Source organism: Rhagoletis zephyria, unplaced genomic scaffold (genome assembly GCF_001687245.7).
Source record: "Rhagoletis zephyria isolate East Lansing unplaced genomic scaffold, Rhagoletis_zephyria_1.1 Rzeph_scaffold_04296, whole genome shotgun sequence".
In the NCBI taxonomy this organism is placed as follows: Eukaryota; Metazoa; Arthropoda; class Insecta; order Diptera; family Tephritidae; genus Rhagoletis; species Rhagoletis zephyria.
The window spans coordinates 21492-36164 of NW_016161379.1; the positions used below are offsets into that span (position 1 = coordinate 21492).

The window sequence follows — 14673 nt, forward strand, 5'->3', positions numbered from 1 at the left end:
GTATCCGAAAAACTCGAACAACGGCTCTTTATCCCCAATTAGATGGCATGGTGGAACGGTTCAACACCGAACCCTGGGAGAGCATTTGCGGAAGGTCGTTGACAAGAATCAGAAAGATTGGGATGCCCGCATACCCTTGTTCCTGATGGGATACCGGTCAGCAATGCATGGAACCACGAGTAAAACTCCTGCCAAGGTAATCTTTGGCAGTGAACTTCGTTTGCATAGTGACCATTCCGTTTGCCTAGTGGAACATTTCTTCAAATTTAATAAGTAAAAATTTCACTACTAAAAATTTAAAAATGTTCCTAATATTTGCAAAGAAAATTGGAAAAGAAATATCACTGTATTTGTTTTTAGAAGTAAGGAGGGAGTGTCATTGATAAAATTAGGGTGAGAGAAAGTTTTTCCTACAAAACCTTTCATTATTGAATCATGGTTTCTTTTTTCTACCATGACATCATTGTATCATGTTAAGAATGTGCCCGTGGGAATGGGGTGAATGGCGATCGTTATTGGGGAACCGAACAAATTAATTCAGGATGACGTGGAAAAATGGGTTAATAGTGCCGTTTATTCTTTAATACTGATCAATTATGCATCGATTATTGTGTTAAAAGAAAATCCCTTTTGTATTTATAATGTCCTTTTTTATAATTTTTGCTGCAAAATGTCACTCAAATATGGAAATTACTCACAATCTGGTATCACTGATTGACCATATGTTGATTTATCCAGCTGACATTTCAGAACTTTGAAATTTTGCTTCACAGTTTATGGAATATATCAAAATTTTTGCACATAAAAACGCCAATTGAAGAACAATTTTATTACAAAACAAAACATCTTCAATCAATTACAACTTATTTGTAAAACCAAGAAAACAACAAAAATGCAACATTGCTATAATCGTGGCTGCGGACAAACGTTTGACCCAGAAAAAAATTCAGACGGTGAATATTTTTAGCAGGAACATTCTGGAAAGGAAGAAAATATATGAGTTTTTTTTTGTATGCAACATTCTCACAGAATCCTGTCGTCATCATCCCGGAGCTCCTTACTTCCATGACGCCTACAAAGGTTGGTCATGCTGCAATAAAAAATCTGTAGATTTTACAGAATTTTTGAGCATCAAAGGCTGCACGCTCTCAAAGCATTCGAATATCAAACCGCCTGAGCCGGAGAAACCCGAAAGGAACGATGATGACAAAAATGAAGTTATAGAAGTGCGATCGCCTATTAAGGAGTCAATGGATCGACCACCCATTGAAACTCCAATGATTGTTGTACAACCAACTGTCGCTCAAGCATTAAGAGATGCCATAGATACACTGAAAGTGAAAGTTGGCGTTGCTAGCGAAGCCACCACGGACTCTGGGTATAAAATAATTGAAACCTTGCACATTGCACATTTTTAATTGTTTCCTTCTTTAGCGCCATCCCCATAGGTACTTCTTGTAAAAATAAAGGCTGCACATGCTCGTTTACTGGAACTGCGGCTGATCATGGCGAGTGCGTTTATCATCCTGGTGTTCCTATTTTCCACGAAGGAATGAAATATTGGTCGTGCTGTCAACGCAAAACAAGTGATTTTGCTGCATTTATAGCGCAAATAGGCTGTGCATCCGGTGAACATAAATGGTTCAAAGAGGTAATTACGCAACTTGGAGCTGGCATAAACTTAGTACACAACTTTTTTCCCTTTATTTACTTCAGGATGACGACAAGCAAGTAGTAAATTGTCGCTACGATTGGCATCAAACTCCTACCCATGTAATTGTATCCATTTATGCCAAAAAGTATCATTACAGGCTTAGTAAAGTCGAAGTGAATCCAATACGATTACATGTGAACCTTGTATTTCCTGAACAGGAAGACGCACAGTTCGATTTGGAACTGGAATTGCGTGGGGTAAGTGTATTATGTTGTGTTGTGTATTCTCTCTAACATGAACAAATTTCAGATAATTGATGTCAGTAAAACTACAGCCCATATGTATGGCACCAAGGTGGAGATTACTATGCCAAAAGCGGAACCTGGTTCATGGCCGAAATTGGATTTCCCACGCGAAAAATTGCCACCTGTGCTAAAGCCAAATGAAAATAAAATCATTGCTTCCAATCAAAGAAAGAGCTCCGAATCTGACGATGGTTTCAATTTGGATGATATTGAAACGGTGAATACTGGCATCAGACTCACGGATATAAGTGATAACAAAAACCATTTGGACTAGAAATATTTCGATTCATCTTGACTCCTGGAACATATTCTTTAAAGTTATTTTTGCCAAAAAACTTCCGCTAAATATGTAGGCATTTACATGTATTCGAGTTTATTGAATGTTGATTTTTCATTTACATACCTATTCAGAAACCGCATTAAACCGTTTAATAGATGAGTAAGCCAATGTATTAAATTGTATTTTATTTTCTTCGAAATATGACCATAAGGTACCTTTAACAATTATATTTAATCATCATCGGCGCCGGGCACCCAGTCTTCATCATCTGAGTCGTCATCGTCACCCAACTCCAAATCGCCGATATCCTGAAATAGGGTTTCGTCGATTTTGACATTTTCAATTGATTCGCCAGCTTCAAGCAAGAATTTAATATCGGACTCGTTGAGTGTAGTGTCACGCATGAACAATTCCCTGCCGGTCAATTTTTTGCTGTCACTGTTCTTTTCCCGTTTCGCTGCTATACCTGTGCTTTCCTCAAACTCTGTCCTCCATTTGAGGAATGACTCGACAGTAACGCGTGTACCTTCGAATTTCTTTCGCTCAGCCTCTTCCGATTCATAAAGTTTGCGAGCGCGTTCCTCTTCCTCATGCAATTTGTAATCGTCCCAACGTTCATTCAACCACTCTTGCGCGCTACTCACTAGTGAAAATATCATTTCCATTCCAATATTTTCATCAATAATATTTTTTAGGTGCTCCAATAATTTCGTTTCGTAAAGTTCTTCCATATTTACAGGGTCTTCTATAGACACATCGGGCGCCTGATCCGGGTAAGAGGGCGTATATGTAAATACCAATTTGCAAGCCATTCCACTCGATTCTTCTTCAGCGTTATACTGCTCTGTGCCAATGGTGATGCTGAATTTGTGAAAAGGATCCGTCTCTAGCACTGTCCAAAACAAAAACAAAATTAGTATTGCAAAACCTTATTGAAATTTAATCAATAGACCTTCCATTTCACTGTAATATATAGACTCCAGCGCTTCAATTTCATTTGATTGATCTTCCTTATGATTTCTGCTCATTTTTGCTAATTTTAAGGAGCACTCTACTGAATGAATCGGACAAGTTATTTTACAAACAAAATTGGAAATAAGTGCATTGACGTTGCAGCTGTTTATTTTAAGGTTAGTTTACATCACATTGCCTTGCCATATTTTCCAAAGTTGTGCTGATTCTTCACGAGCTAAAGCCCTGTTGATGAGCAAATTTTATATTGGGTTCTTAATTTTTTAAAATGTTTAATTACATAAGTTTTGGTACATTGCTTGAAATTATTACCGGGAAGGTTATAAAATTAAAAAAGGAAATTAACTTTTATGGAATTAGCCATACTCAGATATGGCAATACCTCGAAAATTACGCACTTTCTTTACCCTTATTTGACATTTCCAGTTGTCACTATTTGTCAACTTTGAGGTTACGATTTTCGGTTGGAATTGTTGGCTGCTAGAAGATTTCGATAGCCCCGTGAAGAGGTAATTTTTCTATAAATTAATATTTAAATACAGAATTTCAGAATTTCCTTTGTAACAAAACTCCACAAATGCGATGCGATTTAAAGACAAATGTAAGCATTCAAATCCGTTTCCGTTGCAGATTTTTGGTGGTTGAACGCAAATTACATAACGCAGTACTAACTCATCACAATGTCCCAAGCTCCAGTACGTGTATCGCCATTGATTAAATTCGGCCGGTGGTCTTTACTACTTGTAGGCGTAGGCTATGGTGCTTTCCATCAAAACAGATTATCAAAGAAGGAAGCAAAGGTGCGCGAAATCGAAGCACAACAAAAGGAGGTGCGCGATGCTAAATTGGCCGAAGAGAAGAAACGTGCGGCTGATGCGGAAGCTCGTGCTCTGGCGGAACTCTCCAAGCCAACTCCAAAGAAATAAACCATTTCCACCCGAAGGATTTACAGTATAGATTATGCTCACCACAATCGAAATGATGCGAAGTTAATAAACAAAATATGTAATGACATCAATTGATTGTGCATGCCAATTTTTGGAAATCGTGACATTGAAGGCTTATATTTCGCAGTATTGCGAACGGTGTTTATTAATTCTTATTTAAAACAGACGGATTTTTGAAATATATGTATGGTGTATGTGATGGATTTAAAGAAATCGTCGGTGAACTATTTGTGAAAGGTACTTCGTTTATCATCCCAGGAATATCTAGATTTAGCTACGTAACACCATTGTACACTCAAATAAGAATCCATTTAATATTTTAGAGTTCTGTAGAAATTTTGCTTGGTAGATGAGCGTACAAAATATGTCACCATTTTAATGAGGTTTTAAAATTTAATAATGGGATGATTTAGGACTTTGTTATTGCTATAAAAAAATATAGAAAAAAGTTTTTTTCTTAACAGCGGTCGTCCCTCGGCAGGCAATGGCAAACCTCCGAGTGTTATCTGCCATGAAAAACAGCTTCTCATAAAAATACAATCGCCGTTCGGAGTCGGCGTAAAACTGTAGGTCCCTCCGCTTTGTGTGACAACATCAAGGCGCACGCCACAATTCGGAGGAGAAGCTCGGCCAAACACTAACATTTGTGTAAGCGCCAATCTATTATTATTGCTATAGCCACAACTGCGGATAAGTACTGTTTAAATGAAACTAGGAGACGGCGTATGATAGTCTAACTTGCTATCGTGGTCTAAAAACAGCAATTTCAGTATATTTTAATTAAATATTTAGTCATCCGTTATTGAGAGAGTTCATTTTTCTTTACTTTTGTGTTGCGTTAGTTACATCAAATATCTCAATTGCAGTTATGCAGTTTTATTAATTAAGAGAATGCTCTAATCAGAAAACCCGCAACTACTTGTCAAATTCGTTTCCAATAAGATATCCACAGCTGATTGCAATCATGCAGTCAAGTTCCAGCTTAGTATTGCCACATCTTTTCGAAATGTAGGAATAAATAATTATGCAAATACATTTAAAAACTAGTCTGGCAGCGTTCTGATACTCAACAACCTGCTGGTTGAAATCCCGCGAAATTGCAGTTTTGAGTGAAAATTGTTGGATCAATAAAACTGTAAAGTATATTTCGCCTAATTTATTTGGAGAAAAATTAATTAATACATGTAGCATGGCGAACTGCTCGCTTTTTGGTGGTTTTAATGCAGTAGGAGGTACCAAAAAAAGCAACAACCAAGTTAAGCAGCCTGTGCAGTATGCAACGCCAGGGCCCTTCACCAAGTCAAAACTTTTTCAGGATTGTCCGGAAGCGGATATACGTGTGCTCAAGGAAGCAGCTGCCAAAGTCGTTGCCCAACCTGGTAAGCTATTTACCATGTACATAACACTTCTCAAATTTGATTTGTCAATTACATAATTTCGCTGTAGCATCGGTTTTACTGCACTCGCCCTTATCGACAAAATGGTCGCATTTAACTACAGGCTGTTCCGCTTTGGATAACTGTTTACGAGGCGGTATCGTAACGCGTGGTATAACAGAAATTTGCGGGGCTTCGGGTGTTGGAAAAACACAATTGCTTCTGCAATTATCTTTGACGGTACAACTACCTATACACCTTGGCGGTTTGGGCAAAGCAGTTGCCTTCGTTTGCACTGAAGACGCATTTCCTTCAAAGCGTCTGTTTCAATTGGCCAAAGTATTTGAAAAGCGTTTTCCCGAAAACCAAACCAACTATATGGGAAATATTTTCATAGAACATGTACTAGAAGCGGTAAGAGCAGTGGATAACTAAATGCTTTTATACCTGTTTCAATTCTCTCTTTCTCTCGATGCCATNTTGTCCGGAAGCGGATATACGTGTGCTCAAGGAAGCAGCTGCCAAAGTCGTTGCCCAACCTGGTAAGCTATTTACCATGTACATAACACTTCTCAAATTTGATTTGTCAATTACATAATTTCGCTGTAGCATCGGTTTTACTGCACTCGCCCTTATCGACAAAATGGTCGCATTTAACTACAGGCTGTTCCGCTTTGGATAACTGTTTACGAGGCGGTATCGTAACGCGTGGTATAACAGAAATTTGCGGGGCTTCGGGTGTTGGAAAAACACAATTGCTTCTGCAATTATCTTTGACGGTACAACTACCTATACACCTTGGCGGTTTGGGCAAAGCAGTTGCCTTCGTTTGCACTGAAGACGCATTTCCTTCAAAGCGTCTGTTTCAATTGGCCAAAGTATTTGAAAAGCGTTTTCCCGAAAACCAAACCAACTATATGGGAAATATTTTCATAGAACATGTACTAGAAGCGGTAAGAGCAGTGGATATCTAAATGCTTTTATACCTTTTTCAATTCTCTCTTTCACTCGATGCCACAGGATGACCTATTGCAGTGTGTGGGCGCGCGATTGGCAAATTTAATGGAATCAGTAAGCATTGGCCTTATTATAATAGACTCAGTGGCAGCAATTTTTCGCACTTACAACAACTACATTAAACGTGCGCGTGACATGCGCAACCTAGCCAACCACCTGCTGCACTACGCTGATAAATATAATTGTGCGGTGGTTTGTGTGAATCAAGTATGTACATACCTAATTAATATGTATGCTGATCAAATAATTATTGTCAATTACTTTGAATTTGTAATCAAATCTTTAGGTCGCCACTGCGAGTGATGCCGCAAAAGAAACACCATGCTTGGGTTTAGCTTGGGCTCATTTAGGGCGAACACGCATAAAACTATCCAAAGTGCCGAAAGAAGTAAAAATCAATGATGATTTATTTACAATACGCCGGTTCGAAATTGTATACTCGCCAGATACACCAAATGAAGTGGCTGAGTTTTTAATAACTGCCGGTGGCGTGGTCGATGTTCCTGTATAGTCAAAGTACAATCATCCAAATGCGCTTGTAAGTAAGACTTAAAATTTGTATTTAATTAATATATTTATTTGCCCTTTCGCTTATGTAATTTTGTTATTCGCATAGTTATTGTTAAGCTTATAATGCTCATGTTTTGTACATTCAATAAATAGTTAAAGTTTGAATAATGTAATTTAATACATTCAATATTTGTAAACACGTACAATTGCACACACAACTGTGTGTGTTACAAACTATTTTTTATTTTATTTTTATCCAATAAATTGAAAATGAACTCCCACGTAAGCAAAGTTCGGCTTGGGTAAGAATTGTGTTGTTGCTGCTGCCTGTAGGTTCATAAATACGTACATGCAAATTGCCATACACACATATCACACCCTAAATCAAAAACAGGCACATAAAGAAGGTGGTGAAGAAGAAATTATAGCAGGCTTAGATGTATGGTCTGTGAATTGTTTAATGCATATAAGTCAAGTTTGAAAAATTTTCATTTGTGACTGTTTTTGATTAAGGGTGCGATATGCTCCTGCAGCTTTTTCGTATACATTAAATTTTTTTGTATTCCTAATTCTTTTACATATTTTCATTTATCACATTACACCAAAGTTAACATCGATTTCTTTTACTTTAATTTTCCCTCTTCAATATCTTCAATAGTATGTACTTGCATTTCTATAGTGTTCATATTCGAATTTCGTGTGTATAGTTTAGTTAGATATTATATTTACAATTACATAATAATTAAGATAAATTTGTATGTTTTACTTTTTTAAGCGCATTTATGGCAACACTTAAGCAACAATTGAGCGTTCCTTAACACTTACCTAAGTTGATTAACTGCAGCGAAATGGGAAAATGATATACTATGTACAAGTATGTGTGTACATGTTTACACATCTACTTTACAATAAGCAAAAATATTAGCAAAACTATATATTTAAGTTTAATTCGATTGTTCAATGTTTGTTTATCTTAACTCTTACACATCTATGTATGTATGTAATACATACTATGTATGCACATCCGTGTACGTACAACATTATTCAGTTTAACTTAAGGTACTAATCTATCCATTCATTAATTGAGCTTCTTTCCTGCGCCCACAGTTTGTTCTGTAAGCCAGTTACATACATACACATTTACTTAAATTCAAGAAAAAGTATATTTTGTTCATTTTTGTGTTCTATTTAATTTTTGGCACAGTTCAATTTGACTGGAAGTTCGCTTCACAAAATCTTCCTTTTTAATTTTCAACATCGCGCATCTCTGCATCCTTGTCCTCCTCATGCTCTTCGTAATCATGTTCATCGATAATTGGCGACTTTACATCTGTTTCCTGCTCCATCACCATCTCTTCTTTTGCCATATCTGCCCCACTTTCTTTCTCCACCTTTAGCTGGTTTTCTTCGCTTGTCTTTGCTGCTGTACTCGTTGCTTTTTGCAACTCTTTCTCGAGGCTACTACCATTTCGTCTTCCAGCTGCATCCGTTCTATCCACATTCAATTTGGCACTGAGTAGCGCATTCGATATTTTCGAGGCGGCCAATTTGCTTTCGAAATCCATGTCGCTAAAGTGCAGTGGACTATGATTGCTGGCAGCGCGCAACAGGCTTAATTGCAGTTCCCGATGCTGCGGCGATTCCTCTAATTTGATTTCGAGTTTCTCTGTCTGCTCCAACGGTGCGGCAGGCTCAACAGTCAGCGGGATGGCGTGTTGTCGATGAAGAGCATGCGAATGCGAGTGATGGCCAACACGATGGTGGTGGTGGGGGTGATGGTTGTGCTGTTGTTGTTGTTGGTGATTATGCGGATGTTGTTGTGCATTCTCTACGTTTTTGTTGCTCGACTTCCCACTGGTACCTGCAGTTTTCGGTGTTGTTACGCTGTCGCCTCCTCCACCGTTGACCAGTGCTGCGCTGTTGCTGTTGACACTCGCTGCCGTTGAATTTTTTGCGGTTTTCTCCAGTAGCGCATTTAGTTGTTTTTTGATTTTGGTCGCTTGTTTTGCAGTCAATTTGGCGCTTAATTCGGTCGTGGCTGTGGTGCGATGCTTTTCATTGCTGCCTCCAATGTTTGAGGCGCTGTTATTTGTATTGTTGTTGTGGTGGTGCTGCGATTTTTTTCCAAACGTTTCCATTGCTGTTGTTGCAGCAGTAGCACTGGAACTCGTTGATGCGGTGCTGCTCTGGGTTTTACCGTTGTTTTCAGGTGCATTTTTTGAAGGGTTTGTGGTCTTGTGTTCGCCGACCTCGGAATTGGAAATGTTATCCTGTTTCTTCCACTTTGTTCTACGATTTTGGAACCAGATTTTCACCTAAAGGAAATAGAAAGAAAGAAAATTAGGATTAGCTAAACATATACATATGTATGTTTTGGTATATACTAGATTTGACCCAACTAGGACAATGGATTAAAATAGGATAATTTAGCAATTTATATAATCTGAGTCTGCATAATACTTAAATGGCATGTGATCAACGAATTCTTTCAGTTTCAAGCGTTTTCATTGATCTCAGAAAATTATATTGACCGCAAAAGGAAATAACTCATTTTCTTACGTGTAATTCCTATGGGAAAACTAAAAGCTCGACGCGGGACCTCTTACGATTCTCATAGAGAGGTGAGATTCATGGAGGATCATTACTATACCACACGCTAAGATTTGAGTCTTGTCCATGTCGCATTGCAGGATTGTTTTTTTTTGTTGATGTGGTCTAATGTACATATATAGTTTATGTACATATTTAATAATGTTTAGAATATAGAAAATACAAGTTTTGACTATAAGTAGCTATTCTTTCCTTATTGCGACCAAAACAGTTAAAGCTTTCGATAATAGTGACAGTCTCGATGAAAATATATACCGCAGGATAAGCTTTTTAAAGCTTTCTAAATATTTTATACGGACGCTCAGGGTGAAAGCTTTCTGTGGTCGTCATTGTTCTATATCAGTAGCGACTGAAGCTCGGAACACTTTGACGACTGCAACTTCACGACGTACCGACAGCGACATCATTTTGTCGACAAATGTCGCCTTGAAGCCAGCTTCTTAAACATTTTGAAGACCTCAGCGACATAGCAAACAGCTGATTTTAAAGTTTGACATTTTGGTATATTTATTTCACAAATTGTGTATTTTTATTTAAGTAAATAAGAAAAACATGAACAATGAAGAATATGTGATTAATTTTGCGACAATTTAATTTTGCAGCACTACATCTACTCATTGTCGCCGGCAAAATTAGAAATAGATTTAATTTGGCGACGTCGACAATTGCAGTCCTGCAGCCAAGATGTCGTGCTGTCGTCAAAATAATTGTGTCCGTAAGAACGTGTGTATTTAAAATTTGACAGATGCTGCTTGTCGCTTGCTGTTGTCAAAGTGTTCCGAGCTTGAAACGTATTTTGTGAGAGAAGCTTTTTGAAAGATTTTTGAAGACTATGAACTCGCGGAGATCGTCACTGACCTATACAGTAAGCATTAGTAAATCCGCCTAAGGAAGGCCTGATTCCTGGAAGTCCGAGTTATTTCAGACAAGTTCTCTTACAATAAAATCGGAAGTTTTTACACATTTTAACAAGAAGTATTTAAATATATATGTACATAAATACAAATATACTTTGAAATACTTAACACCTCTAGCCATACATATTTCATGCCTAGGTATTTTCATAACCCAAATATTTTACAAATGTGCGAACATTTTTTCATATGAAAAACAAGTAACTAAGCAAAAAAGCACAATAAATTATAAAAAGTCTTCTTCAGCGCCTGCCAAATATCTGAATAAGTAGCTTGTAAAACAGCAGTGTAAAGTAAAAAAGTATAAATAAACAAAGAATGAATGATGAACCACGAAGCTAAATTCAAAATTGTATGAGATGTTATACCTGAAAGTGATGAGCATTTCCTGTTGACACACGAACATACAGCATTGATACATGTGTGTATGAATGTGTTAGGAAATAAAATCTGTCAAGAAAAACATTCGTGTGGAAAATTATGGGCGAGAAAATAAAAGAAATAAAAAGAAAAAAATTAAGAACTGCGCAGAAATGAAAAATTCAAGTAAAGTGCTGCAATTAAATGAAAACCAATGTGACGTGAGATGAGAGGGTCTAAACATGTAAATCTCAATCTCAAATACTCGTCGGCCTGAAGAATGTCAAAAATCAATATGGGCTTCTTGAAGTGCACAGAAAACCCTAAGAAACGTAGTTGGCAATATAATCGGCCGATTCTTAATTACACCGCGCCTGTTTGATCAGCGGAGAATAGGAGGACGCAGTCGGCGAAGCTTTCGACTTGTCAGAACACCGCACTCCGCAAGGCAGAGGCAACGAGATGCCTAAATTTCTGCTCGATTGATACCGTACGAAGCATCCGAACATATACACACTTGTTGGAAGAAGAGTCACCCGCAAGGCACGTCTGCAGGCATCTCTAAATCGTACAACGTGCAGGCAGACCTACATCGTACAACTGCTAGACACGACATTTCCGCCAAGCTATTAACGACAATCAACGAGAAACAATCAAAAGATATCCGTTAAAAGCGCAAGCCTTAATATTAAGTTTAAAAGGTCGCGCGTTGCGGATTTCTATTTTCCATACAAATAACTTAGAAACAAATTAGATGTTCTACAAAAAAGTCTCTCATATTTTTTTGATAAACCTACTGGTTTAACAACAATTCAAACTTAAAGTTGTTAAATTTACTTTTTGGTTGTTGTTGTTTATGTCATTATTACAACTTTTTCTCCTATTTTAGGTAAAATAATTCAAGTTATTTTCAACTATCAAAAAAAAAAAATCATTTAAAAATTGAAATTGTAAAGTTTGCAAATTAATTTTAGTAAAAAAAACCCTATTTCGAGGAAATATTAATTAAAATCCTTGAGTTATGTTTGGAAGTTTTTTTTTATACTTTTTTCACTATTTAATGATAATTTGAATTATTTTACCTAAAATAGGAGAAGAAACTGTAATAATGACATACATTTAATTTTAAGATCGAATACGCATTAAATCAGTAGGTTTATCAAAAGATGATCAGAGACGCTTTTTGTAGAGCGTCTCATTTCCTACGAAAATATGTACCGCACTTTTCAGTACGATAATTCAAAGAAGAGAAAACAAATTCCAAAGTTGAAAACAATTTTTTTTTTAGATATTTTATGCACATACTGATATGGAAAATAGAAATCCGTGTTGCGCGACCTTTTAAACTTAATATTAAGGGTTGCGCTTTTTACAGGTACCTTTTGACACCCCCGGAGGTATTGAAGAGGTTTGAAAAAAAATTCGTAATTTTTTTTGAATCAGTTTAATAAATACTGAATTATCGAGAATTTAGTTAATAAGCTGCAAAGCGGACTCTGCTTAATTTTGCGAGAGAGGACTTTGGCAAAGGTAATGCTTTGCCATCCAGGAACACTGACGGAACGCATAAAGTAGTGGTTTTCAAAAAAAAGGTTGAAATACATAGTAAGGCGACCTGAAGTACCTGTATCATGGCAGGATACATCCAGGCGAGCCCACTAAAGTACAATACTATGTGACTTCGTCAATTCAAAAGCTTAACAGGAGAGTACAATCTGAAATAATACAGGACCTCCCTAAGGAGAACCTAAGAATCATTGCAGGTTTTTGACGGGCCATTGTAGATTATCCAAGAAGATTCCATTACACCAGTGTGTGGCTGTTTCATGCAGAAGGGAGAGGAGCATAGGACATCTCTGGATCCCGGGATCTATTCTAAAAATTATGGAGTCTCTAGGGCGGGCTGAGGTGTTTTTAAGAGTTGAGGGTACAATATGTAGACCTACTGGTCGCATTGTTTCGTTATCTTACCTATCTGCCACCATTAATAAATGCATCGATATTTACCGTAATCGATAAATGTAGCAGTATTGTTATCGATATTTGTCGATTATTAATCAAAAAGCGCTGCTTTGATAACAGAGTAAGATTTCAATTTATCTAAATCGGAGATGTTTCAAAAATAAAATTAAATTAACAAAACTTAGAAAAAACCTGGGTATAAGTGAAAAATTCCGCCAAGCTCAGTGCGCATCTTTTTCTCATGGGCACAACCGTTCAATGTTTTTCTACACACATGCACACCTATATATTCATATTCTACTTTTTGCTCGCATTAATTCGTGATTTTGCTTTAAATTTAAGAGGGTGTGTAAAGATAATTAGCATTTAATGTTCTTCGGTGAGTTGATGTTTATTAATAACTCATCATTTTCATTTCATACTAAAGCAATTTGTGTACCGACTTCCTCTCGCCCAGTTTGTTTGTGGTGGCAAAGAAATGTCGAACACTGAAATTTTGTGGCTCATCACAAGCTCTTAGTTAGACATTGATTGCGCTTTAGCTTTCTGGCAATTATTTTGTTTACATTTAACGTATGTATATTTCTGGCCAATTACAACATAACCCCACACCCACACACACCCACCCACCCACTCTTAGCCAAAGAGGAAAACGATTGATGATTTTGTTCGATGGCTTGCGCGATTGATGAAGATGGATTATGAGTGAAATGTTTTTCGTGGGCATATCTCTAATGGGGTTGCCTAATTTTTCCACACAAGAAAAATATTGTGTAGGTGTTTTGATTTTATGTGTGTATGTACATAAATATGTATGACATTTCGACTACATTTAATCTCACTTAGAATTTAGGAAAAGGAAGGCAAATAATAGTGAAAAATTTCCTAATTTCCTACATCGTTTAACTTAAATGAGAACACCAAAAAAAAAAAAAATATGTATGCATGTATGCAAGTAACTAAGAATATGATTTGTTCTACTAAATAGTTTACACTGACTGAGTTCAATGTAAGTAAGAAGACGAAGCTTCGAGGCTTTTATTTATTTCATTTGGATGCACAACCAACCGAAACGATTAAGATAAGTGCCACGAGCTATGCATTGGCGAATGGGTGAAACTAAAATGGGCAGTTAAGTGCGTACATACATACATATATAGTCAATCTTCTTGCTAACTGCACACACCAAAATGTCTATATATTTACTACAAATTGAGTCTATTCAAATATGTAGCAATACCATTTGCTCTTCATGCATTTTTCTTGTTGTTTACATTATACATTTACAAAAAATGTTTTCAATTGGCAATAAAAATGCCTAATGTGCGTCATCGTAAATACTTCAATTTGTGGGCTGCTTGCCCGCGATCTGTGAGGTCTAATTCCAGAAACATTTGTTTAGTGTGTTGGTGTGCCAAACACTTGAGTTAATTGCATGTGGCATGCAACACATATTCTTTGAAATTCCTGCTAAACAAATCACAATAGCAAAGTGTTAATTAAATTATGAGTATCACAGTTTGGGCACTTATGCATGCATGTTTCTCTTTGCGTTATTGAGTTCATAAGGTTGTTTTCTTGTAATCAGAACATCAATATTCATATTGATTGTATGAAAAATTTTGAAAAAAATTCTAACCAAACTACACGTAACACAGCATATTAATTATTGAATCAATTCTTTCCGTTTGTGTTAAATAAAAAATAAAAAAAAACAATTAGGGTGCTCACAGTTCTATATTATCTACTGTGTAAATTTTGCCACC

The 14673-nt window shown here is 36.7% G+C and overlaps 4 protein-coding genes across 5 annotated transcripts; 2 read left to right on the plus strand and 2 right to left on the minus strand.

Moving 5' to 3' along the window:
* Window positions 1-693: 693 nt before the first annotated feature.
* On the plus strand, window positions 694-7079 carry LOC108370526 (uncharacterized). Its single transcript, XM_017625857.1, has 14 exons — window positions 694-953; window positions 1030-1378; window positions 1435-1651; window positions 1717-1911; window positions 1964-2230; window positions 3638-3720; window positions 3842-3906; window positions 3959-4096; window positions 5325-5537; window positions 5605-5873; window positions 5959-6076; window positions 6144-6487; window positions 6555-6758; window positions 6838-7079. The coding sequence occupies exons 1-14, from the start codon at window positions 893-895 to the stop codon at window positions 7060-7062; spliced, it is 2748 nt and encodes a 915-aa protein (XP_017481346.1). The 5' UTR covers window positions 694-892; the 3' UTR covers window positions 7063-7079.
* On the minus strand, window positions 2400-3424 carry LOC108370528 (RWD domain-containing protein 1). The gene is made up of 2 exons (XM_017625859.1): window positions 3192-3424; window positions 2400-3131 (listed from the first exon to the last, which is right to left on the minus strand). The coding sequence occupies exons 1-2, from the start codon at window positions 3265-3267 to the stop codon at window positions 2470-2472; spliced, it is 738 nt and encodes a 245-aa protein (XP_017481348.1). The 5' UTR covers window positions 3268-3424; the 3' UTR covers window positions 2400-2469.
* ATPsynE (ATP synthase, subunit E) lies at window positions 3621-4238 on the plus strand. 2 transcript variants are annotated; one of them, XM_017625860.1, is made up of 2 exons: window positions 3621-3720; window positions 3842-4238. In XM_017625860.1, the coding sequence occupies exon 2, from the start codon at window positions 3892-3894 to the stop codon at window positions 4135-4137; it is 246 nt and encodes an 81-aa protein (XP_017481349.1). In that variant the 5' UTR covers window positions 3621-3720; window positions 3842-3891; the 3' UTR covers window positions 4138-4238. The 2 variants fall into 2 exon arrangements, with proteins under 2 accessions (XP_017481349.1, XP_017481350.1); XM_017625861.1 differs by having other exon boundaries at window positions 3635-3720; window positions 3829-4238.
* A 1208-nt stretch (window positions 7080-8287) lies between the features above and the next one.
* Window positions 8288-9376, minus strand: LOC108370527 (homeobox protein NK7.1; the record flags this gene model as incomplete). The annotated part of the gene is made up of 1 exon (XM_017625858.1): window positions 8288-9376. A coding segment is annotated over one exon (1071 nt), but the record flags the coding sequence as incomplete, so codon positions are not given.
* Window positions 9377-14673: the final 5297 nt, after the last annotated feature.

Excerpts from the sequence above, each read along its gene's own strand:
- ATPsynE (XM_017625860.1), top strand. The coding sequence starts at position 3,892 with ATGTCCCAAGCTCCAGTACGTGTATCGCCATTGATTAAATTCGGCCGG.
- LOC108370528 (XM_017625859.1), bottom strand. The coding sequence starts at position 3,267 with ATGAGCAGAAATCATAAGGAAGATCAATCAAATGAAATTGAAGCGCTG. Across the intron at positions 3,132-3,191 it reads ATATTACAGTGAAATGGAAG|TGCTAGAGACGGATCCTTTT; the intron begins GTCTATTGATTA and ends TGTTTTGGACAG.